Here is a 23,357-nt window from a genome sequence, read left to right as displayed (position 1 = left end):
GGGGATGCATTCGTTACGGTACTTTTCCATTGGCTCATCCGAGACTTGTAACCGTCAACTTTAACTGAAATGTGGACCTTATTCTAAATTTTAATTTTGTCTTTTTTTTTTTTCAAGTTGCGTAGTAACAATGCCAAATGAAGAGGAAGAGGTAAGCTTGGCAAATCGAATAAATACAAGGAAAAAAAGTCAAGTGTTGGTGCCAAACTACTTAGGGTGTAGTTTAGGGACGAAGTTAATGTTGGTTTATTGGTAGGTTTCGATGTTGGCTGGTTTAAGGCAGGTGCATGCATGATTCCATTAATTTGCATTGTCTGTTACCGCCATCTAGTGGCCGTATCGATCCCTACAGTTGGATTTCCCATCAATACTTTTTTTTTAAGAAAGGCACTCCTGGAACTTTGAGCCGACTTTGTACTTCGATCGAGATAGCGGCCTTGTTGTACATCGGGGCCAAAAGAAGAGCGATGCCATCTTTGCCGGAGGGATTCTCACAGGGCGCCAAAGAGGTTGCTTGACGAGGTGAGAAATGGCCCCTCTCCAAGCAGATGACATTTGATGGAAAGCGTGACGTGAATTTCCGATACCTGAATCGTATTTCCTTTAGTGACCAAAGACTGCGGCCATCTGCAGACCAACCGCTCCGACATTCATTCATCCCAAGGAGCAGGACCGGGGCGACTTCTTGTACAGCTCAGAAAAAGAGCGTCGGTGGTCACCCAGATGGACTCTGGAGGTAACAAGTTCTTACAAAAGCTCAATTCGAGGGCGTGTTTTGCCAGCTCGTGTTAGAAGACTGCGTTGGAATTATGCTTTGAGCGTTCGGAAGAGCGGAAACGTACAAGCGGAGCACTTTTACGAAAACCGCAAAATCCGGTTGACTTTGTACAAATCACTTGGTGCCAGTCATGACAATTCGGGTCTGTGGTCGAGTTTCACAGAGGGTTGATTCGATTTTGGATCAACCACAAGACAAACGGAGTAAAATTCTCCTGTTTGTGGGTTCGAGCTCATGTGCTTCTTCCTCACACTTTTCCAAAATTGCTGTTCAAATACAAGACGGCGTGGCACCACCCCAATTCATTGCGGACGCGGTAATCCAACGTTTAGTGACTTGAATATAAGTCTCGTTTTTCAAAATTCATCTTCAAGAGGTTGGAGGAGAATCAAGCTGACAGAAGAGTCGCCCGGTTTTCATGGCAAGATTTCAGGAAGAGAGTTTAATGTCAACAACTGATGCGGAGACAACGGTTATTGCAAATGGACCAAATGGATCAAGGACGACAACTCTACCAAATTTGCCCAGAGGGGAGGGGAAAGAGATTAAAAAAAAAAAAAAAAAGGCAAGAAAAACACAAGAGCGCATTTCACAACTGATTTTCTTCTAGATAGTACTGTTGAGTAAACGTGGCCGGCAAGTCAAAGGCTTCGGTGCCCCATTAATAAGGTGTGATGCACTTCAAAAGGAGATTATACAGTACAGATTTCCATGGCACACTACAATTGTCTTTTTGTTTGCTTTCTGCTTTTCTTTTATCGTTTGGATAATACGGTAAAAAGCACATGCCTCTTGAACACTGCATCTTCCCAATGCTAACCAATCGGTTATCAATGGAGCTTTTCTTTTTTGAGAGAGATGTTTTAACAATTATATTGTCATAATTACAAGTCGCTCCAAACCTGAGTAGTCACGTTATAATTGTCTAAACATACAAAAACGTATGTACATTTGTCTCCACTGGCTGTGAATGTCGAGCATCCCTTTGATGGAAAAACTTGCAACTCAAAACGGTACTCGAGCGTAGAAAAACAAATCAAAGTTCCAGGGGAAATGAAACGACACTGAAACAAAACGCGTCCATCGATATTGCAATGAGGAATGACAACCAACAGAAGTTCAACTCCTCTCCGGCTGGCCGTTGGCGTGCCGCTTAAAATTGCATAACACTTACTTAAATAGAAAAGCGAGAGGAACAAAATGAGGAAGGCGCCTCGTCCACGCCTTCGACGGAACTTGTAATACTTTTGTTTTCCTATACGGAGATGTGAAATGCAGGGGGGTGGGGGGAGGTGCGTCCCGTCAATGTAAATACACACTTCCACCTGCCGCCCACGCACGCACGCAACCTCTGCGTGCGCTTGAGCGCATTTCAGGAAGGAGAGACCAGCAGCAATTCGACACCAGGGAGAACGATGGGACTGGCAATCACAGCCCAGAGGTCAGAGTACGGAGGCTTTATGTTCCGCTTGTTTGTTTTTTCTTCTTCTATCGCAAGCCCACATATATTCTTTTTTTTTCTTTTGACAATGTTCTGCCATTCGGTATTGGATAAAGGGTATTTAATCCCCCAGGTTTGCGCCTAGGGCACTTAATCGGGGGATGCGCATAGTAGTGTGAACTGTGAGTCGTTTCTTGCAGTTCCCATGTGATGGAAGCATGGCTGCAGAAGGCTTGGCTTCAGTGTCTCTGGTCTCCCACTTCACGGGGCGACCCGCTAGGAGGGAGGTACTGCTGAGAGGTCCGCAGCCCACCTGAGTGCAACAGGAGGAGGAGGCGGAGGTTAGCCAGAGCGCCGCAAAGCTAGACGCGACACACTGCGCTAGAGGAGAGGAGCGAGGAGGAGAAAGCGGGCAACAAGTACCTGCAGCACCAGTGCCGCCCTTGGAGAGTTTGCCTGGTTTGGAGCAAGAAGAAGCGGACGAGGAGGAGGAGGAGGAGGAAGGGTGCTGGTTGTGGTTGGCCTCGGAGTGCGCCCTCTTTCGGGACGACGACAAAGTCAAAGACGCAGATCCGCTATGAGGAAGCGCGAGTCCTTCGAGCGTGAGCAGTCCCGGGGGACCTCGGAACAGGCCGTCGGAGGCCCCTTGTCCGTTGCCGCTGTGAGCGTGTTGGCTGTGGTGACTGTATTTGTGAGAGCGGTGATCTGCGCCTCGGTGCGCTTTGTCCTTGCTCACGAGCGGACTGGAATGTTTACTCCTGTTGTTGGTGGCGGTGCCACCGCCGCCTTCGTCCGATGAACTGTGGCGCTCTGCTGAGGAGGAAACCTTGATTTTCATCTTGAGCTCCTCCTTGCTTCTGTCCAGCTGGGAGCTTCCTCCAGTGGCAGGAATTGCCAGGTGGAGGTTGAGGGAACTTTTGTCCCATTTGTCACCGTGATGGCGCCTGTCCTGCCCCGACGCCGCGCAAGCAACTCGATTCTTCATGGGCGAGGCAGTGCAGGTGTTGCTCCCGCTACCTAAATGATGGGCACTTTGGGACATTTGATGCGTCTGTGAATACTTCCTGTGATCGACTTGGCTCAAAGACGGCGGTGCATAGTTTGAGGAAGACGACGGATCCCCTCTCATGTTGTTCTCTGTGAGCGCGGGCTGCTGCTGCTCCTGTCGGCTTTTCTGCCCGGAGGCGGCGACGTCCGCGCCGTGTTTTTCTCTGTATTTGTCCAGCGACAATTTGGGGGCAGAGGAGTGTTGCGGCGCCGGCAGATAAGATGATGAAGTTGGCGGCTGATGCTTGCCGGCTCCGCTTGCGCACGCTCCTTTGAGTTCCTGTTTGATGTTAACATCGGCGGTTTTCTCGGTCTTGATCGCTAACGGAGGCGGATGCAAAGTGGAAGCGGACGCCTGCAAGGACAGTGTCTGATCTTGGTGAGAGGTGCTGAGGGGTTCCGGTTTTATACAGCTGGAAGAATACCCCGCTTGACTCAGGTTGGTCTGGGGCCACTCACTGTGGCTGGGCGGGTTGTAAGGGCCAGCCAGGGAGTTCAGAGACAGTGGCGCGCCTCCAGACTGAGCAGAAATCGACACGAAGGCGCCACCCGCTTTGGAAAAACTCGAGCGGGGCACTCCAACAAGGGAGCCGTCCAGCAGGGAATGGTCTTGGAGCATCGAAGGTCCGGCGATGGAGGAATCTGTCAGTTGGCTGCTCTCACATTTGGGCTTCTTAGCAGCTTGGGTTGCCTGCGATGTAGGGAAAACATGGTTACTATGCTACTATCCGAATCAGAAAATCCGAAAATATTCTTTATCCTCTGTGAACTTCTGCTTCAGTGGCTTACTGGGCAAACGTGACCATCATGTACAGTCATGGACAAAATTATTAGGCCACCTTGTTTTCATCCACTTCTTCTTCATCTCAATGTATGATGTGACTTAGAAACGTAAACACGGAATGCTTAAGAAAACTTTTTGGCAGGACAATGCTGATTGATGTAAGAACTTTTGGTTCTCATCACAAAAACCATGAGAAAATGGCTCATGTTGCGGCATAAATTCAACTGATGAGCTATTGTCGTGCACACCAGAAGGAGCAGCCCGATATCCACCAAATTGGAGGGGGAGGGCGGAAACTTGCAAAAGCTGGAATTCTTCACATACTATTTGAATATCATGTTTCAAATGTGTTGTTTTTTTTTCCGGAAGCATTTGAGTTCATTTCAGTTGGGAAAATTTTTTTCAGATACGGAACCACTGGAAGGTATGTTATGTATTCCTGGTGTCATCCACAGTATTGCCCACGCAGCATGTGTGCCAAATTGATCACTTTGATGCATTGAAGAGACACGCGATTTGTCTTACTCTCCAGTTGCGTATTCTCTTTAACCGGCTGGGCGTCTTTTCCAAAATCTGCAGGAACTCATGCGTCAACTCTGGCAAGCAGAAGAGAGTTGCATTACTTGGGTCCTCTTTCCGGCGGCAGTTACGAGCAAGCAAGTGCACGAGCGCCTTGTCTTACCATCGAGCAGCTCAAGCGTAACGGAGCTGTCCACGTACACCCACCAGTGTTTGCCATCGGTCGACACCGGGATCTCCCAGTTGGACCACTTGCACGCCAGGTGAATACACACACAGGCAATCACTGTGGGCTTGTACTGGAGGCAGAATGTAGTGAGGTGTAGACTGTTGGGTGTGAATGTATGCCCGTGGACAAAGAGAGTGTGAGAGAGAGTGTGTGTGTGAGAGAGAGAGAGAGAGAGAGAGAGTGTGTGTATGCATATGTGACGTGAATGAGTGCATTGAGGCGTTCCAGCCGTGGTCAGGATTGGTCCCACATGTGAACAAAAGAGGAGGACAGAAGGCACAAATGGGTTTAATTCATTGTTTTTAGAAACATGAGAAAAAGCTGGAAAAAAAGTGTTTTAAACTGGATGAGTTCATATTACAAAAATAAGTAACAGTAAAACAAGACATGTCTAGCAATTTAAGAAATGAGGAGGAACTGGACTATCGGCTGAGGAATAGAAATGGCCGTGGGCATCGGTTAACCATGAATTCACTGCTGGAAATATGCAACGGACACCCTCTGTCGTACAATTTTATTTCCGTCGCCATAGAAAACCACATCTAAAATATATTCATGGCAACAAATGGCGACGGCTATGATGCCAATCATTGTTTCGATTTCTTAGCCTGTCCAAAAGCCTGGACTTGGACCGCATGAACCACACTTGGAAAATCAAATGCTAAGTCTAAGGAGGTCGTTCATCTCTATACGGGCAACTTAGTGAAGGTTGGGCTCACTTGAACAGCCCAGTTAGAACAAACAATCCAGTATGAGATCTGACAAGTTGTCCCTATCAAGGCTAAATTGATCACAGCTGGAAAAAAAAAGTGCCTTTGAGTTACGTTTGGCTTCGCATTAGCAAAGCAAAAAAAATCATCTCAGAAAACTGCCTAGAAGAAGGTGTATTAGCTCAGTTGGGGGAGAAAAATGGATTCATGTAAAGATCTCCCAATCATGAGACATATTTCAACAAACCCTTTAAGGACCCACTTTCAAATTCATTTCGAATCAAGCTTGAAAAGCAACAATGGTGGTCACCCAAAACATTTCACACATCCTCCAAATTTGGTCATCAAAATTCTAGCCTTAGCACGCAGGTCGTTAATGGGTAAGATTCAACTTAGTTTGATGATTTCTTTTTGGGGGGGGTGCAAAACAGGTAGAAGGAAATATGTGCATTGACAGAGAATCATATGTCAACGTATGCAGAACATGAATATGAAGAGGAGAATTGGAAAAAATGATTTTGCGGTACTTACCGGAAGGGCCTCTATGAGAAATGTTTACATCTGTGAAATCTTTCGCGGCTATTCAGGCTACCAAAGTGTCTTTTCGAACTCTGCACTTTTTCGCAACCGAACAAACATGTGGCGTTTCAAGCGCACCACTACACTTCGCATCTTGCATTCAACCCATCGGTGCCAACACATGGTCCCTTGTACAATACACCGCACCGCGGCCGGGGCCGGGAACGCCACAAGCCAGCAGCCCCCGTCCCGCCCTCCCCCTTTTGCAGGAGGGAGGGCGGCGGCGGGCCGCAGGCCGGCATCCCAACAGCCACCGTCGCAAGGAGGGCCCGTTGGACACTGAAAGGGTACCCTGCATTACGGGAAGCAACGGTGTGCAGTCAAAGTGCAACAAAGGAGGGGCAGGATAACAACCTGTTGGTAGCCATGAAATAAGAAGTCTGTGCCAGATCCTTGCTCGCTGTGGGAGACACAAAGACAAACCACATGACAGGGGAAAGCCGTTACAATTTCGTAAGCTCCAAAAACAACAACAGGAAAGCGTTTGCTTTTGTGCCGTCTGCGTTCTTTTGATTTGCGAGGAAATCACACGTCGGGTTTTTTACTTTGTGCTTTAACGCCCACTGAAACGCATTCGGCCAAGACCAAAACTGAAAAGAAGCACAAATTATAATTTGGTTGCGCTGACACTTTCTTGTGAGTGGCACAAGGTTGACGCCGGGCTGATTTTTACAACTGGGCAACATGTGCCGGGGTTAAAAAAAAACCCAAACAAAAATAAATCCTGTTTCGAGAAACTTGCCACGGATAGCGTAAATCGTACTACGGAGAAGCGCGACAGCCAAAAAGCTCCTCAAACAGGCACTGAGCTGCAGTCCGAGGCGGAAAACTTGCTGCCACATTCTGCAACATTGTTTCACCGTTAACTGGCCAGGCGGGGGCAAGGGGAGGCCATTCTTACAAAGACCCAAAAGCCTAAGGCAGGCCAAATGATGCCTGAAAATAAAATAGAAAAACGGAAGAGTACGGCGACCACTGCGACATCCTGTATCAGCGTGATCTGAGTTATATTCATGAAGATTCAAGCAAGTGACCAATGTTGACGTCTCAGACACTGTCACACAAAGTATCACTGTGACATGAGCGCAAATGCTTCCAATTCGGTCTTGGACTTGGCCTCGCGTGTGTCTCGAGCGTCCAATCATCAGCCAACAAAGTCAAAATGTATTCCAAGGTGAGCGGGTGTACAATCAAGTCATCGAGCTGTCACGGGTCCGCGCGCCTATTTTAAGGGGAGGGCATGGACAAGAGCAGAGGGCACAAAAAGCAAAGAAAGAAGCCTCTACCTCGCACTAGCTGGGAACATTTCACCACATCAGTGTGTGGGTGATCAATAGTAATTTCAAAGCCTGGAACAAAATACATGACAGGTGAGTTCAACACAGACAGCTGGGAGGTAACGTGTCATTTTTCTCTCGCCGTTATTCCGACTGCGCAAACAATGGCAAGTGAGGGTTGAAGTGGGACAGAGGATTTTGGTTTTGGGGGCTGTCAATAATTTGGTGAAGTAAACCGATTAATCCAGCGCCCAGATTTAAAGGGGACACACAATGGAAAATGGATTTTGGAATGGCTTTTTACATAATAATATCGTACAGTCGTTGGGTCTCTGAAGAATGACGCAACCAAGTCGATCTTTTGAGAGACATTTCCCAAAACGCAGATATGAGCGAGCCCTTCGGAATTTTGCCGAATCGACGACCTGCCGATGTACATTGTCCCTCCTCAACACAATTACTCCTCTGACATTTTTAACGGTCAGGCTGGTTGATGAGCCGCGTTTTCAACAAACATCATCAGAGACCTTTTGCTAAAGACACTTGAGAAATGAAATTATGTTTAGGAAAAAAAAAAAAAAAAAAAACGCATCCTATGTCCCCTTTAATTGGACGTCCGAGAAAGCCACTCTGAGAGCGAACTGAAAAAAGAATGACATGTCACCTGAATGCCAATCCATCAAGTCAAAAGTACAACAAACGGACGATGTTGAGTTGACAAAGAAACGGACTAACAGGAAACCCTCAGGTGTGGTAAGCCAATATTGTATACGATACACATTCTGTAGTGCTCGCTCTCTCGCTCGCTCTCATATCATCCACTCGGGTCACCACTACTTACCAAGCGTCTGCAGCACTATGGATTCAAGTATCACCAGCTCTTGAGCTTGCTGGAGGTAGGCCTGAAGTTTGATAGACAGTCATTACATAACAATTGTAATGAGTCTATGATCTCACCTAACAGCTGAGTTGAAATGACCAAAGCTGAAACCAGAGAGGCCATTACGCTATTTAACCTAAGCGCGTGGAGCTGCTTGGACCGTGCCAACAGCGAAAATGACCCCGACGACGGGGAGTGGCGCGGCCTTATACATTGGGAAACCGTGGCCAATGGGTGGCTGGAAAGGTGACATACGGAAAGGAACATGAAAAGAAAAAAAAGAGAAGGGGAGAAAAACCCCAAAAAACTTGACACCATACTTGACAGAGTGAGCCCCTAACTTACATTACTCTTAGTGTCAAGAGGCGATTCTTGCGGGTTTAAGCAGGCGTGCGCAACTTTAATCACATATTCCAGTTTCCGTGGCTGCTCTTCCACTTTGGCAGCCAAAAATAGCGTCGTAGGAGATATTGTCTGTCATGGAAATAACAAAACATATTAGAATATCTGTCTTCAAGTAACGATGGGTTAAAAAAAAGGGGGAACAATGAAATCAATGTTGAAAAAGACAATAGGACTTACATTCCTGTGAAATTTGGTGAACGAGTGGTGCATGTAAAATCTATGCATGTAAACAATTGCTGTATTTATAGTTAGTTGAGAGCTGGAATGTGCGTCAAGGGAAAGATTTGCATTGTTGGCTCACTTATCATCTCTTTTCAGTCCCGGTAAAAACAAGTACCAAAGGTCTTCAGCTCAAAATGGAATTCAGATCCGAAGGCAACAATTTTTTTTTGTCTAAACTTGCGGTCACTAACCTACACGAACACACAAAAAAACTGCCTGAAAAACATTTCTAGGCTTCAACATCCTGCCCATGCATTTTAAATAAAACTACAGTTCACAGTTTAAAGTTGTCCATTAACCTGGAAATTTGGGTAGAAGCTGGAGTACTATTCGTGTAAGTGCAGCAAGTGTCTATATTTCTTTGTATAATTTGAGGCCGGTTTCGTTGACACATTTTTTTGACTGTAAGGCAGATGTGCTAACCAATGAGTGCGACGGTAAGTGAGCGTCGCCTCTACCACGTACGTGCTTATGTCGGAACCGCAGAGCCGCTCTAGGCACGGCCCAAATTCCTCAGTGTTGCGCAAACGGCGCTTCGTGCACAGATATATCAGTCGGTCTGTGAGGCGCGACGAACACATATCTCGGGCGTCCTTCTCCGTCGGGATTAAGAGCAACCCCGGGGCAGGTTTTAGCGAACAGGTGGCTGACTAAGTTGACACAGCCCCAAACACGATCGACGGCCTGCTTTTTATCAACGCGAACCTTCAGCTAGCGAGTTAGCATGCTACATGCCAGCCGCGGCTAAGCACATCGCGTTCCCGTCGGCTTAGCTGCGAAGGAAAGCCAACCATTTACGTAACGCGCTTCAAACTAAGTCATCCCTCTTCAACTGTGCAAAAACAAAGACGTCAGATCCGCACCGGGGTTCCGATCGGATCGTACATTAGCTTCCGCGTCTGGCCTCAGAAGCGGTTTGTTTACGAAGGATACACATTGAGTCTCTGTCCCATGTCTTGGATCAGATTCGCCGCTTGTTGCCGGTAAGACAGCTCTCGGTCCGGTTCTACTCCGCATCGGCGAGACGGCGTGCTTTCGAGCTGCTCCCGGCTGAAAACCCATCTCGAAGAAGATCCCCGGCTCGCCGCCATTGCTCTTCGACAGTCACGGAGAACGCGGAGATGACGTCGGCGGACGACCGGAAACCGCGGAAAATCATTTCAAATCGAATGAGAATGAAATACAGGTACATTGAAATCGACTTTATTTACATACTGAGGGGTTAAGCAAAGACAACCAGGCTAAACAATTAGGAAACAATAACACTGATATAGACGCCTTTCGAGGGTGAGATCCGGGTGGTTGTGTTGTTTCGCTTTTTGTTGTTTGCTTGATACAAACAAGTTCATACCAGGAATGCTTACAACGTTCCGATATTTATTAATGTCCTAAAATGAAGGCTAAAAAGCAAGGCCACGTGGTGATATCGGATCCAGACCTCCATCATCAAGTTTGTGGAAGGCTCTTTCCGAGGTATGTATAAAATGTTTGGCTGGGGTGGCTTTGAATAACTTAATTTAAAACAATTTAGACTACTTAATTGCTAGCTTGCGAGCGAACATTATCGCTACGGCACACTCTCCGTTTCACTGACAAAAGAGCATTCCTTATTCTCTCACATTAATTAGACCAACGGAATGGTAATTTAGTCAGCCAGTCCCTCAATGAAAATGCACTACGTTTGAATTTCAATTTGGTCAATTTTTGAATCCACTTACTTGTTGCAATATAAATTACGGCCGCCATTCTGAAGCAATTGACTAATGTCACATCTTCTTTTCAACTGTTATTTCGCATATTCAAACTCGAGCAGTAAAGAAGACTAATGAAGTCATCTTTCAAGCCGTTTCTCCTGTTTTCTCAATGACCTTACCCTACCTTGATCAAATGACATAAAGGGGTTTGTTTACCATGGTGGTGTCATCAGAGAAAGCTCACTTTTGGCCACAAGGAAGGTATGACATCATGCTGAAATGGCCTATACATTTTGATGGACACTTTCTGAAATGAACGACTCAAATATAATTCACTTTTTCATATGTTTCATTTGATTTATCATAAAATTTCACCACACCTCTATTTACTCTCAATTTTAAACTGATCAGGTCACTTTCAAGTAACTTGCAAAAACTGTCCCAAGTTGCCTTTATTCTCACATTAATGCATCAGGCAACAAACCCCAAGAAGCACAAAACCACCATCAGACCTGCCTTTACTTTTTAATTGAATCCATTGATTTAAAAGTTAGTGTGTGTCTGCACATATATATATATATATATATATACACACACAAATACATGTTTTGTTAAGTGTTTTATTGATCATTGAAATTTTTGTAGCTCATGCACAGTTCACAAAAATTGGTATGATTAATGTTGGAATTTTTGCAATAAAACAACCCAGCACATCATACGTTTTGATTGTGTTGGCTGCATTACAAAGTCTGCTTAAGAAACTGTAACGTATTCCATTTCGCCCAAACATATTCTTGTCTAGTTGTTTCTTTTCTCACTTATTGAATTTCAAATTTCTGAAATGGAATAATTAAAATCACTGCTAAAAAAGCAACCATCAACAACAACAGAGTCTGAATCAACTATGACCACGAGATTTGAACTCCGTCAAAGCTTGGAGTCACTCTCCTTGTGACTCAAATGTTTCTTTTTTGAGGCCCAGAAACTCCAGGGCATTCCCAGCTAGTAACTTGTCCTGTAAAACAAAAAGACAGTTGTTGGTGACAAAAACGCGCAGTAACCCAGCAGACGCAGCAAATGGAGCCGCCTTAAGGTACATTGTCAAACATGATAACTACCTTCAGTGTCTCATCAAATTCTGTCATCGACTCAATCAGAGATCCAGGTTGGAGCTCGCCCAGTGGGAATGGGTAATCCGTTCCAAGCATGACTTTATCCTGAGAAAGAAAGCAGGTCAAGCTCCAATCCCCCACGCTGTCCCGTCACAGTGCAGGGGGTCTTTTCTGGCACAAGGCACGGCATGCGGCTTACTTTTCCGATGACGTCAGTCAGCAACTTGAGGGAGACGGGGTCGTGAACCAGGGAGTCGGTGTAAAAAGATCCCAGGTATTTCCGGGGATTGCACTTGTTGTCCACAGCGCACAAGTCAGGCCGAACTTTATGGCCGTGTTCAATTCTACCAATCGAGAAAGGGAAGGAGCCTCCTGTTCAAACAATGAGGAATACATTTTTATTGTCGTTGAGAAAGCGTGGCCGCTCACTTATGAAACGTCTTATTTACCTCCGTGAGCGAAGCAGACTTTCAGTTTCGGAAATCTCTCAAAGACGCCTCCAAAAATCATTGAGCAAATAGCCATCGTTGTCTCTGTCGGCATGCCTTTTTGGTGGATACGAGAAATACGGAAGTCCAAATTGGTGGCATTTCGCAATAAATGCAGTGCAAATTTCCTATTCATGGATTGGACAAATGCAGCTCTCGATTTAAACAGTAGCAAAATGATGTCTCCATCACTTAATGCACATTCTCATGTCCTATTTCAGTGTAAAATAGAGCTTAAATTTGATCCTTTCAGTTTTCCACTACAATATTACAAGCGCATGTTAAGCGGGCACTCATTACGCCACCTTTTTTCATGATTTTGAATGAATCATTCATTTGGATCTCGGATGTGTGATTTTAGACACACCCGTGCACATACACACACACACGCATGCGTTGATTTACTCGAGCTGGACGCAATATCCACTATATCCTATTTGTACTCCATCTCCCTCACCCACCAGCCAGGGCAGCCAATACTTAGCCATCCTCCCATCCGTCTGCATGTCCCACGGGTGCACAAAAATGGAGCAATTCAGCTCTTCGGCTTCCTGCGTGGGAAATAGAATGCAGCATTTGGATTTGTTAATGAGCAAACACGTGACCTCCAAGAAGGTTGTGAAGCGATGGAACGTGGGGGGGGGGCAAATGTGGTCTCATCTACAAACACGATCGCAAAGCTTCTACCGGGACGCCCGCCAGTAAGCAAAATTCTTACAGCATAGAAGGGATCCAAGTCAGCCGCGTCGAGGTTCCAGTGGTTGATATGTGAGCCGATCTGCACGCCGGGGAAACCCAGTTCCCTGACGCAGCGCCGCATCTCCAGCACGGCCAGGTCGGGCGCTTGCATGGGCAGCGTTGCCAAGCCCACAAACCTTTTGGGGTGGCTGCGCACCGTTTGGGCCAAATTGTCATTCAAGAGGACACAAAGGTCCAGGGTGTCGTGCGGCTTGGCCTGAAAATGAAACAGCCCAATTAGTTCCTAGAAGTCGGGGGTCACCGACGCCGGTCCTCGAGGGTCCCTACCTTGCACGTTTGAGATGTTTCCCCTCCCCCGACACACTTGATTCAAATGATCAGCTCATCGGCACGCTTAGTAGAAAGCTGGTAACGATTTTGACGAATAGATAAAAGGCATGTTGGAGGACTGGAAACGTGTCAAGCATTAGGATAGGGGGGCCTCAAGGACCAGAGTCGCTGACCCCTGATATTAGCCAGACTGTTGGTGTCCCAAAGGGATGAAGAAAAAAAGGTGCGGGTGCATCTTACCCAGTAGCTGAACATGACGGGAACAGTGGAAAGGGCTTGAACCGTCACACCTGAAAATTGCCATCATCAAAAAGTCCCCTTGAGTTCACTCACGCGTTTTGTGCCCGTGGACTGACGTGCCGCAGGAGGCAGCCTCCATTACCATGTCGATCCATGTCTCGTATCCGTGCGTCTGCGTCCCAGCAGTTCTCTTGGACCACACGAAACAGCTTCCCGTCCTTCATCATATTTGCCTCACCCTGAAACACAGTTGCAATTCTCAAGTGATACCAATGTGCTCTTTATATTTTCACATTGAAAAAATATCTTTCCGTCATATGTCCCATTTGGTCGAGAGTTGGGCTTTGTGATGACTTGAAAATGACCGGAAAAGAAAGCCAGCTTTGACGTCCTCTGTGGGCAAACCTCAGATTTTCCACTAAATCAGGGGTCACCAACTCCGGTCCTTCCTCCTTTTTTTTTTTTTTTTAGATGTCTTCTTCCTCCATCACACTTGATTTAAATAATAAGGATCATGATCAGGCTTCTGCAGAGCTCGTCGGTGAGCCGATCCTTTTGGGACCAGGTTACCGGCCAATGAGGACCGAAGTTCCCCTTCTGCGACCGTCGGCGTCAGCTGCGTTCATGGGAATCAACAAACAAGTTGAACCCGTGTCGGCTGCCTAACAGCCACACGATGGCAGCAGACGGCCAATGAACCTTTTGCTCCAGACGCCGAATTCAGACAGCGAAGTGCTGATGACCCAAAAGGGTGTCAGACCAGCACGCCCGTGTGCAGTTTGCAGCACAAACATACAACGGATTTCCCCTTGAGATATGAAAATGAGCACGCTGCCTTCCTTCCCGGCATTTGCAGGCAAGGGTGAGACCCAAACTCATCCATCTTGTGCACGCGAGAGCCGCCTCAGGTTCTGCTGGGTTGCAGCCGAATGTGATTGCAAGACAATTCACGCCGCGCTCGACTCACCTTGCAGTGATGCTGAAGCTGGACGAAGCCATCGTAGCCGTACCTCTGAAACACACAAGGGCCACATCACAGTGGATCTCAGAGAAGTCGATCGATGAAATGTGAAATCTTTTTGCGCTACATGGGTTCCCTCATGTGGAACAGCCTCAAGTCCGTTGCATGATTTTGGACTGAGAAACGAATTACAGTACCGTAGATCGAAATACAAGTTTCGACTCATTTGTGCCAAGGTGTACATTTTCAACATTACAGTCCAGCTAAATCGAGATTGGATCCATGTGAGCGTTTTCGATCAATTTAGGATTCGTGTCTGATTGGTTGTAATGGCAAGAGGCTGTGAGCCTTATTGTACACTGTAAAGCCTAAAGAGACACAAAAAGAAAAAAAAAGAAGTTATCTCCTCCAGCAATAAAGTTGGCCAAACATTAACGAATGCCAAGCACGGCTAGTTATCGATTACGGTTTAGCGTATTCGCAGACGACGCTGCCGACGTCTGGCGAGCGCTGTCCCGTTGAACACAAACGGCAATCGTCTGGGGCTTTTTAATGGCAATTATAAAATAAAACACAAATACAGTACATGTACGTTTGTGATTGAGTCAAAGAAAATCTGGCTTCGCGGACTGCGTGGATCGCAACAAGTTCATTCAAATGTGCGTCCCGTGAATATGCCGTTGTCCCTCCTACCTTCTTCAAATCGGGCCATTCCTTGGGTAAAATATGATTATGTATATCAACCTTCATCCTTTTGGACATGTGGAGGTCTGTTGGCCGCACCGCCAATGTAATAACAGGGAGGAAGTCCGGCAAAATCAGTCCCCACCCTCAGTTGGAAAGCAATGACCGGCAGGTGAAAGGACCGCTGCTGTCATTTATTAACCGAGCTTACGACCGTGTTGTTTTCTCGATGGACTGCTTGTGTGATTCCTATTCCATAAAACAAGACAATACGATGGACTGAATGGGCTTTTTTTTTAATGCAGAAGTGACTGATTCAGTTTTTTAAATGACTGTTGCGCCATTGCAGCTTTCATGGGCAAGAAATAGCACAAGTGGCATTTGCAAATTCATTTATTCACTGATGTTGTAAACGTCGTATTTTTTTTTCCACCCATTGTTTCATCAGGGCGGTGGTTCTTGTTAACACGCAGTCCCTCGGCTGCCACATGATCAAGTGATACGTAAATATGAAGATGATTGTGACCGGACTTACCACCTCCTCTGTCTGCGGTTCCAATGCGTGTAAGCCAATTGTGTCAGCTTCAGCTCTCACGAGACTGCTTTGGCCTGTCCCACACAGTTTTGACTGTGTGAGAACAGGATATGAAGCCATTAACTGATGAACGCCTGCTATCAACAATTGGACATGCATTGAAGAGCTAAATTAGACACACCCTTTGTGATGCTTCAATCCTGTTTCGCCCAAAAGACCGACAATCAAAAAAAGAGTGCTGACACGGGGGCATAATTGTTGGTAGTATTCTGCCACACAATCGCTGGAACTTTTCCATCTGTCTCAGGTTTGAGGGAAACTACTCCTGAGTGCACATTTTGCTCCAGGTTGCCTTGATAGTCTTGTAATTTCTTCGTACCCTGTACATATCCAAAACACCCAATGCTGGATAGAGCAAAGCAACGCCGGAACATAACCGAGCCTCCTCCTTGTTTCCCAGTTGTAAGAATGTTCTTTTATTTGGGGGCTTCATTTTTTTTTTTTTTTGTGTCCGTAAACATAGTTGACGTCACTGGCAATGAAACACTCTAGTTTACCATTCAAAAAATGTGGAACTGGATTCCAAGCATCTTATTCGACTCCCAGTTTTGTGAACAAATCAACTTCACCAAAAGCAATCCATTCTCAAAAGGTGCTTGTTGGTTTATTCATGTCCGGCTGCGCGACTGGCGGCTTTTAGTCGGTGCGCGGGGTTCATGCAAACTTGAGCGAAGGGTAGAAAAAGGGGGAGGGGGGGGGGGATAGGAGGCTCCCGTCCGCCTCACTGCACTGTGCCGCGTATCGCATCGCTGCATCTCACCCCGAACTGTCTCCCGCCTGCTTAGATCGCACTTAGCCTGCTTCGATTCACGCCCCTGTTTAGTGTGCAGGTCACAAGTTGCACTCCTGGAGGATCGATCTTTTTTTTTTCTTTGCTTTTTTCTTTTTTTTTTTTGTTATCTCACACCGCATCGCCATCTCTGACAGCCCTCCTCCTCCGCCCCACGTCGTCGATCGAGCCGGCACTGGAGTGGTTATACCCTTCGCGCGTGGATGTCTGCTGCGCTCTCAAGCATCCATCCCCCTCCTCCTCGTCGTCGTCGTCGTAGTCGTCGTCTGTGCTGCCGCTGCTGCCGCTCCACTCTCAAACTACAATAGAACTCGAAGCAAGCCAGCAAAGCAATGACAGACCCGGCCTACCAAGTCCCGGACATGACCATAGTGGATCCGACTCCGGGCGCAGTGCGGAACGGCCAGTGCGCCCCGGATGCCTTCGGCAACAACCACCACAACCACAACAACCAGCAACAGCACGTCAAGAGCCCCGTCCAGCATGAGGCGCTCACCTCCGGCCAAGAGATGAAAATCACCGACAGTGTGGAGGGAGAAGGTACACGAGCTCTCTCTTTCACATCTCCAGTTTTGGGGGGATTTAAACGCTCCCCACCCGACCCCCCCTACCTGGGGAAATGAGCGGAGGATTTTTTAGCCTGTTGTTATTTGAATAATGAATAAGTCTGAATTTTAAGAGTAGCTTCCTCATCTGAGAGGGTCAAAGACAAATATATGTGGGGGGCACGGTGTGTTAGTGGCTAGCATGTCTGCGTTGCAGCTCTTGGTTCAGGGTTTGAATCTGTTTTGCGTCTGTCCTGCTGGTGATGTTGGCTGCTTTCTCAGACTAGAAAAATGCCCGTTAGGTTCATGGAACACGAAGTAGGAGTGAATGTGGGTTTTACTGGGTTTGCCTCTGAAGTATGTTGGCTGGCGACCAGTCCAGGGTGTACGCCGCCTGACGCTGAACTGAAATGCTGTAGAATGAAATAAGAGATGGAGAAAAAAAAGATGAATAGGGACATTTTGTAGAATTTCTCCATTAATTTGGGAATTTTCTTGGAAAATGAGGAATCAAAATACATTTTATTGATCGGGGATGAACATTTTGAAGTCATACCGGTCCTCTGTTCAATACAAGGAGCATGTTAGACGTCATCATTAGTTTGTGAATCCTCCAGTGGAAGATGTGAAAATGTTCAAAAAGTAGGAAAAATGGTTCGAATCGGTTATGGCTTGTCATTCTAATTTGAAGAAGCGTTGACATTTTTGAATGCCTGGAAAACCTGTGAATGCATGAATAACACTTTTTTTTTTTTTAATGATAAACATGCTGCACAAGACAGAGCCTGAGGCTGCACGGACATTTGTGCCTTCAAGCCACTGTGGTACCATGCAGTCACATGCAGTAAATCCTTTTCTGTGTATTTGTGTATGAAAGAGATTATGTGTATGATGTTTGGACATTTCTAATCCCATTCATTGTATGCGCTAGTGGCACTAAACATTCCATCGTAGAGAAGTGGGCCCCGTGTTGTTATTCAGTCAATCCCCAAAGCTACCTGTAACTTCATTTGTGCTACCACCTGTCAGGCTGATTTCCTGTTGGTGATTGCGAGGGAGACGTTGCACCTTTTTCATGACGTTTAACCGAGGCAGCCTGTTCGAATGACTCAAATATGAGGAAACAAAAAGAACTTTTATTATTCGTCGGAGCTGTGAAAGCTCACTTTGTACTTGGTATGATTCAAGTATGTATTTTATAATCTTGAATTGACCTAATTTCAAAATTTGCAATTCTACGAGTCAGAAATGAACTCTGAATAAAGCATAAAAATTCAGTGGACTTCAACAGAATTTTTCTGAGAATTCAATTTTTTGTGTGTCATGAATTAATTCATTGTCGCTCCTTCTGGTGTGCGTAACTTGGCCACCGGGTGGCAGCATAATAAAATCACGCAGGCGCACAAACTGCTTTTAATGACTCACTTTTAATGACCAACAGCTTCTCTTCACAGAGGATAAAGAAAATATGCTATGTCTGCATGGTCGATGGCAGCGTCTTAGCATTGTAACAGTGCCACATAGATGCTCTTCGTTAGCAGCCAGGTCACTCATATCTTTCAGAAACCACTGTAATAATAAACGCAAAAATGCCGTTCACGAGCAATTGCAGCGTGCTTACGGTATTGACAAACTACCACAATTCGAAATTATGAAAAAAATTTGTCTTACTGGCGCATCGAGAGGAAAATAAACAACCCCGCCGTCTGCCTCAACCGGCCACAGGCGACAATGACATTCCATGTGAAACACAGCTGGTTGGAATGAGCAATAGCTGCAAATGCTGTTTACCGGGCAAAAGTTCCGACTCATGAATACTGCATGAATCTGCAGAGGTCGTTTCATGTTTCACTACGACGGATGTGCTCGGGGCGGTGGACAATCTGAGATGGTTTTGTCTTCAGGCAAAGGCTCGTTTGTGTCAAAGCTGCGAGGTTGAGGCAAAGGAATCAAAAGCACCTGGCCACCGCGAGGGGGGGAATTCGAATTTGGGTGCTGCATGTTAAAATGCTCCTCCATGTTAGTTAACAAGGGCCTTGCTTCCGTCGCTAGCTGACGTGAACTTGTTTCACGAACAGCAGGTCTGCTCAAATACGGAATACTGTACTCTTATACAATATACTGTACGGAGGTCAGTTTTTGCGTAAACTGAAAGGTTTTGTTTCATCGTACTTTTGACCTGAGCCTGAAAATGACTCCGCATTTGATTTGATTGGATTGTTTTGCAATTGCAGGTCTCCTTGAGAGCAGCATGAGGCTGAAGCCTCACGAAGCTCAGAACTACAGGAAGAAGGCACTCTGGGTCTCGTGGCTCTCCATCGTGGTCACCCTCATCCTGGCCGTGACGGCGTTCAGTAAGCGTTCAACATTCTTTGTCGTGCACGTGAAGAGCGAGAGTATTGCCAGGCGCCGTGGCTATAACGTTGACCAAGGCGATTTCGGTTTTCACTTCCTTACAACAAAGGATGTCGTCATGAAAACATCTGTCGAAATAACCGACATGCTCGAGAGACTTTTGCAACGCCAGGACCTGACAAATGCTTATATGGGATGATAAAGTCTATTTGGAGCGTTTTTTACTTAAAAATTGCCGCCGATTTGTGCGTCTTGGCTCCATCCATCCATCCATCCATTTTCTGAACCGCTTTATCCTATCCCAGCTGTCTTCGGGCAGTGGGCGGGGGACACCCTGAACCGGTTGCCAGCCAATTGCAGGGCACACACAGATGAACCATCCGCGCTCACACTCACATTTAGAGACAATTTAGAGTGTTCCATGCATGTTTTTGGAATGAGGGAGGAAACCGGAGTACCCGGAGAAAACCCACACAGGCCCGGGGAGAACATGCAAATTCCACACAGGGAGGCCGGAGCCGGGATCGAACCCACGTCCTCTGCACTGTGAGGTCGACGCGCTAACCACTGGATCACTGGGCTGCCCCGCTTCTCAGCTCCTCGGGCAAAATTTGTTGATGGAAAATGCCGTCTGGCCTTTAATTTGAAGCCTTGAACAACCGATGAGGCCTTTCATTTGCCATCTAGAAATGTGGATGGAATGTATAACCGAACAACAGGATTTTAAGAAAACCTGACTGCTGGCCTTTTCCCCATCCCTTGTTTTTGTTCATTGCACTTGTCAAATGTCAACGTTTGTTTTTTTTCTCGTGATTTTAGTCAACCGCCGCATCTTAAAACCTCTTTTGAGGAAGTCAACGCAGTCATTCATGTGATCCCCGCGATGCTGTCAAAGGTCGATGTTTTGGTTTTGTCGTCGTCATCACATGACGCCGAGGGTGCCCCTCGCGTATTATTGCGACGCGACGGTCACGCCACGGGAGGTTGCTTTGTCATCTTGACTCAGCGTCGGTCAAACGGCAAAGTGCCGCGTGATGTTGGTTGCATCTGCACACTTCCACTTCCCGGCATGCCGTCATGTCCCGAGTCACACCTCATTTCGATCGGACGCCTGTTTGTGGCTTCAAACAGATGTTCGCAGGATGAGAGGCAAAGGTCATCGGGTCATCAGTCAATGTTGGCATTTCAAATCGTTGCTGTCGTATTTCGCATTTCAGAGAATAGTAAAGTACTTTTTTGTGGGGCTTTTCCCATCCGGTCCACTCCACGATCGCAAACGTATCTCAACGCAACAAACTTTGTCACTATCATCAAAGGCCGAGCACACACATGTTCAAATCGTCACAGATTGATTATCTGTTGCCGTCCCCAGACAGGAAGGAGAACAAATCGCGCATTTCACAGTTTTAGACAATAAAGTTGAAGATGACCGGATGCTACCAAATCAATCTTGGTCACATCTTCACTCAGGATGTGACGAATCGGCGCCCTTAAAGCGGGCGGTCTTTCTTTAAAGTCCAAACTCATTGATGGCTACCGACGATCTGGCAGCACGGTCGAGGACGAGGCTCGTGAAACCAAAATCACGTGGAAGAGGAAGGAAGATTATTTTGGCAGGAAATTTGACGAGCTGCATCAAAACGCCGAACTCGAGACTCCAGGACTCATTTGGAAGGAGGCGTGAAGAGCGGGCCGCCGCTCTCGGTAGGACTGTCTGCAGTCAGGGGACGGGTCACGGGTTCACCGTGAAGAAATCGATCGTTGGGCGGCCTCACCTTGCCGACATGGAAAGCAGCGATGCCGTCTGAGCCACAGGAAGCGAGGCTGCGAGACGCAGAGGAAGAGAAAGATGACGCGAAGCCGTGACGCGGGACGAATCTCGGCAGGCGCCAGCCGGCGTCGGGTAGTTGCGACGGCTCCGCTTTAAACAACACCCCCGCCCTAGTTTCTGCTCGTTCCTTTCTCCGTCTCCTTTCTGTGATGTCTCAACACGTCTGCGCCTTCGTTCCCAACCTGACCTACCTACTTTGTTGTCTTCCTGGCTGCAAGCTTTTCTAATTGACTTCTATAGGCAAGAGGCGAGCCGGCCGGCTCAGCCGTTCGGGCACAAAGGCAATTGCGAAAGGTGGCGAGCAATTTTGCGTTGCTCCTTCGGAGTCCCCCACGCATTAGAAGAACCGTAAACACGTGTGGGGTCTCTCACATGTTAAAAATCAGCCCGTGTCGACCCAGTTGAAGACAGCGGCCGCGCTTCCTCTGCAAATGGCACCCTCCCACTTTATTGCTGCCTGCAGAACCTCTGCAATTATTGAGCTCCAACCCAGATGCGCAAAGCAAAAGACCGACAGAGTTATAAATAAATCCCCCCAGCACGGCAGTCGAGTGGTTAGCGCGTCGGCCTCGCAGCACAGAGGTGCAATGATCGCCGGCCTTCCCGTGTGGAGTTTGCGTGTTCTCCCCACGGCTCCGTGGGTTTTCTCCGGGTACTCCGCTTTCCGCCGGCATGCCAAAAACACGCATGGCAGGTTGATTGGCCACTCGGAATTGTCCTCAGGTGTGAGTGTGAGCAGGAACGTTTGTTTGTCTATGTGTGCCCTGCCAGTTCAGGGCGGGCCCCGACTCCTGCCCCAAGACAGCTGGGAGAGGCCCCAGCATGACCGCAACCCTCGTGAGGAGAAGCGCATTAGAAAATGGATGGAGGGATGGATACATGCTGTGCATGTGGATGGAAATCAGTGACCGGAAGGGAAAACAAAGCCTTCTTAGGCACCGGATAGGAACGAGGCTGCTGCCAGGCCGACGGGGTGTCACGTTACTCAAAGCGACAGGGCAAAAGAGCGCTCCAACGCTTTACCATTTAGAAGTCCACTGAGATTTCTTTCTAGCGTGCACCGTGTGCGACGCCATCAAAAGGTTGACGGAAACAACGCCGCACCCGTCAGGTGGACGGACCATGTCGGCAAAGCACCACACCGATTCAGATTCTGAAAAATATTTGAGAGAAATGGGCCTTCTGTGTAGCCGACAGTCCAGTTTGACAAGAAGTATTCGTGTATTTGAATAAACTGACGCCGTGCCGTCACGGCAAAAAGTCCTGAGACCGTCACTACGTATTCTTGTGATCATTACGCTGACTCCGCCGTCCACCGACTGAGATTAAAAAAAAAATAAAACAACAACAGTGGTGTCAGCAGGCCATTCATCACATGCAGGCTGAGGCGGTAGAAACATTTGCCCGCCTTGCCGCAGCTGTGCCCCCCCCCCTCCACCGCCCCCCCGCACACCCCCCACCCCTGCAATGGACTCCCGTGGGCACCTCAGTCACACCCACTCCCTTCACTTCTTCTTCTCTGCCATTTTCTCCTCTCTGGCTCCACTTCACTCAAACAACAAATACGGCCCTCGCCCGCACCTCCCCCCTCGTCTGTCTCGCACACGAAAACACAATCATTTATTCATTTTCCTCCCCTCCCCGTTGGCTCTATTTTTAGCCGTGACTATGTGGAAGGAGTCTATATATAGCTCGAATGTGTTATTTGGCACGTGGATGGAAACGGGCCAAACTTTGAAGCCAAACGCGCTTTTTGAAGACGAGGAAAGTCATCCAGCTATCGCTTTGAGATCACATTGACCGACTGTCAAAGAGATGATCGATACAGTATCAATGCGATGATAAAGTGGGTACCCGTACACGTTTTGCCCCAGGTCATTCGAACCAACACCAACATTTAGTTTGACATGGTTCAATGTTGTGTCGGATACAAATGACAGCTTAACAATGGCGCCTCGAGACCCCCGCATACTTTCTGACACTGCCCGTCCTGCTTTAGATAATTGCGCATCCCAGACAGCAGAATGAGGCCTCAGACTCGATGTGTGCGGCGATGCTCGTCGTGAGGAGCCGTCTTGTTTACTATGCGGGCATTGTGCAGAAGAAGCGGAGACGCCGGTGCTGCCGTTTGACTCCCCCCCCCCCCCCCCCCCCGAGAGCTC

General features: G+C 47.4%; 3 protein-coding genes and 1 long non-coding RNA gene across 6 annotated transcripts in view; 2 read left to right on the top strand and 2 right to left on the bottom strand.

Moving 5' to 3' along the window:
- The first annotated feature begins 132 nt into the window (after window positions 1–132).
- LOC109512306 (uncharacterized) lies at window positions 133–1,325 on the top strand. The gene is made up of 2 exons (XR_002167496.1): window positions 133–522; window positions 608–1,325. It is a non-coding gene; the product is annotated as an uncharacterized LOC109512306 (long non-coding RNA).
- Window positions 1,326–1,333: 8 nt separating this feature from the next.
- Window positions 1,334–10,345, bottom strand: ccnt2a (cyclin T2a). Of its 2 annotated transcripts, XM_019863911.1 has the most exons (10): window positions 9,805–10,336; window positions 8,827–8,908; window positions 8,590–8,718; window positions 8,206–8,266; window positions 7,374–7,436; window positions 6,442–6,487; window positions 4,733–4,896; window positions 4,576–4,646; window positions 2,643–3,957; window positions 1,334–2,532 (listed from the first exon to the last, which is right to left on the bottom strand). In XM_019863911.1, the coding sequence occupies exons 1-10, from the start codon at window positions 9,960–9,962 to the stop codon at window positions 2,459–2,461; spliced, it is 2,163 nt and encodes a 720-aa protein (XP_019719470.1). In that variant the 5' UTR covers window positions 9,963–10,336; the 3' UTR covers window positions 1,334–2,458. The 2 variants fall into 2 exon arrangements, 1 of the variants encoding a protein (XP_019719470.1); XR_002167493.1 differs by lacking the exons at window positions 1,334–2,532; window positions 2,643–3,957; window positions 4,576–4,646 and having other exon boundaries at window positions 4,784–4,896; window positions 6,040–6,487; window positions 9,805–10,345.
- Window positions 10,346–11,177: 832 nt separating this feature from the next.
- acmsd (aminocarboxymuconate semialdehyde decarboxylase) lies at window positions 11,178–15,254 on the bottom strand. Of its 2 annotated transcripts, XM_019863912.1 has the most exons (10): window positions 15,089–15,254; window positions 14,402–14,446; window positions 13,577–13,673; window positions 13,435–13,484; window positions 12,884–13,120; window positions 12,623–12,716; window positions 12,127–12,222; window positions 11,877–12,049; window positions 11,684–11,782; window positions 11,178–11,580 (listed from the first exon to the last, which is right to left on the bottom strand). In XM_019863912.1, exons 1-10 carry the CDS (start codon window positions 15,155–15,157, stop codon window positions 11,506–11,508), a joined length of 1,035 nt encoding a protein of 344 aa, XP_019719471.1. In that variant the 5' UTR covers window positions 15,158–15,254; the 3' UTR covers window positions 11,178–11,505. The 2 variants fall into 2 exon arrangements, with proteins under 2 accessions (XP_019719471.1, XP_019719473.1); XM_019863914.1 differs by lacking the exons at window positions 14,402–14,446; window positions 15,089–15,254 and adding an exon at window positions 13,977–14,384 and having other exon boundaries at window positions 13,577–13,688.
- Window positions 15,255–15,530: 276 nt separating this feature from the next.
- Window positions 15,531–23,357, top strand: part of LOC109512319 (transmembrane protein 163-like) — an 18,724-nt gene continuing 10,897 nt past the window's right edge. The window contains exons 1-3 of the mRNA XM_019863934.1: window positions 15,531–15,643; window positions 16,602–17,004; window positions 19,244–19,363. Coding sequence (XP_019719493.1) covers window positions 16,797–17,004; window positions 19,244–19,363 — 328 coding nt within the window. The 5' untranslated portion in view covers window positions 15,531–15,643; window positions 16,602–16,796. The remainder of the gene's footprint in view (window positions 15,644–16,601; window positions 17,005–19,243; window positions 19,364–23,357) is intronic.

This window comes from Hippocampus comes, unplaced genomic scaffold (genome assembly GCF_001891065.2).
Source record: "Hippocampus comes isolate QL1 unplaced genomic scaffold, H_comes_QL1_v1.1 scaffold313, whole genome shotgun sequence".
Lineage (NCBI taxonomy): Eukaryota > Metazoa > Chordata > Actinopteri > Syngnathiformes > Syngnathidae > Hippocampus > Hippocampus comes.
This window is presented reverse-complemented; position numbering and strand designations above follow the sequence as displayed.

What these genes read in the sequence shown, in the direction of transcription:
- ccnt2a (XM_019863911.1), bottom strand. Translation starts at nt 9,962, where the DNA reads ATGGCGGCGAGCCGGGGATCTTCTTCGAGATGGGTTTTCAGCCGGGAG. An exon ending in ATGTTCCCAGCTAGTGCGAG is followed by an intron (nt 6,488 to 7,373) that starts GTAGAGGCTTCT and finishes TGTCTCCCACAG; the next exon opens with CGAGCAAGGATCTGGCACAG. An exon ending in GGGCGGCACTGGTGCTGCAG is followed by an intron (nt 2,533 to 2,642) that starts GTACTTGTTGCC and finishes TGTTGCACTCAG; the next exon opens with GTGGGCTGCGGACCTCTCAG.
- acmsd (XM_019863912.1), bottom strand. Translation starts at nt 15,157, where the DNA reads ATGTCCAAAAGGATGAAGGTTGATATACATAATCATATTTTACCCAAG. An exon ending in ACGAGACATGGATCGACATG is followed by an intron (nt 13,485 to 13,576) that starts GTAATGGAGGCT and finishes GGCAATTTTCAG; the next exon opens with GTGTGACGGTTCAAGCCCTT. An exon ending in AATTTGATGAGACACTGAAG is followed by an intron (nt 11,581 to 11,683) that starts GTAGTTATCATG and finishes TTTGTTTTACAG; the next exon opens with GACAAGTTACTAGCTGGGAA.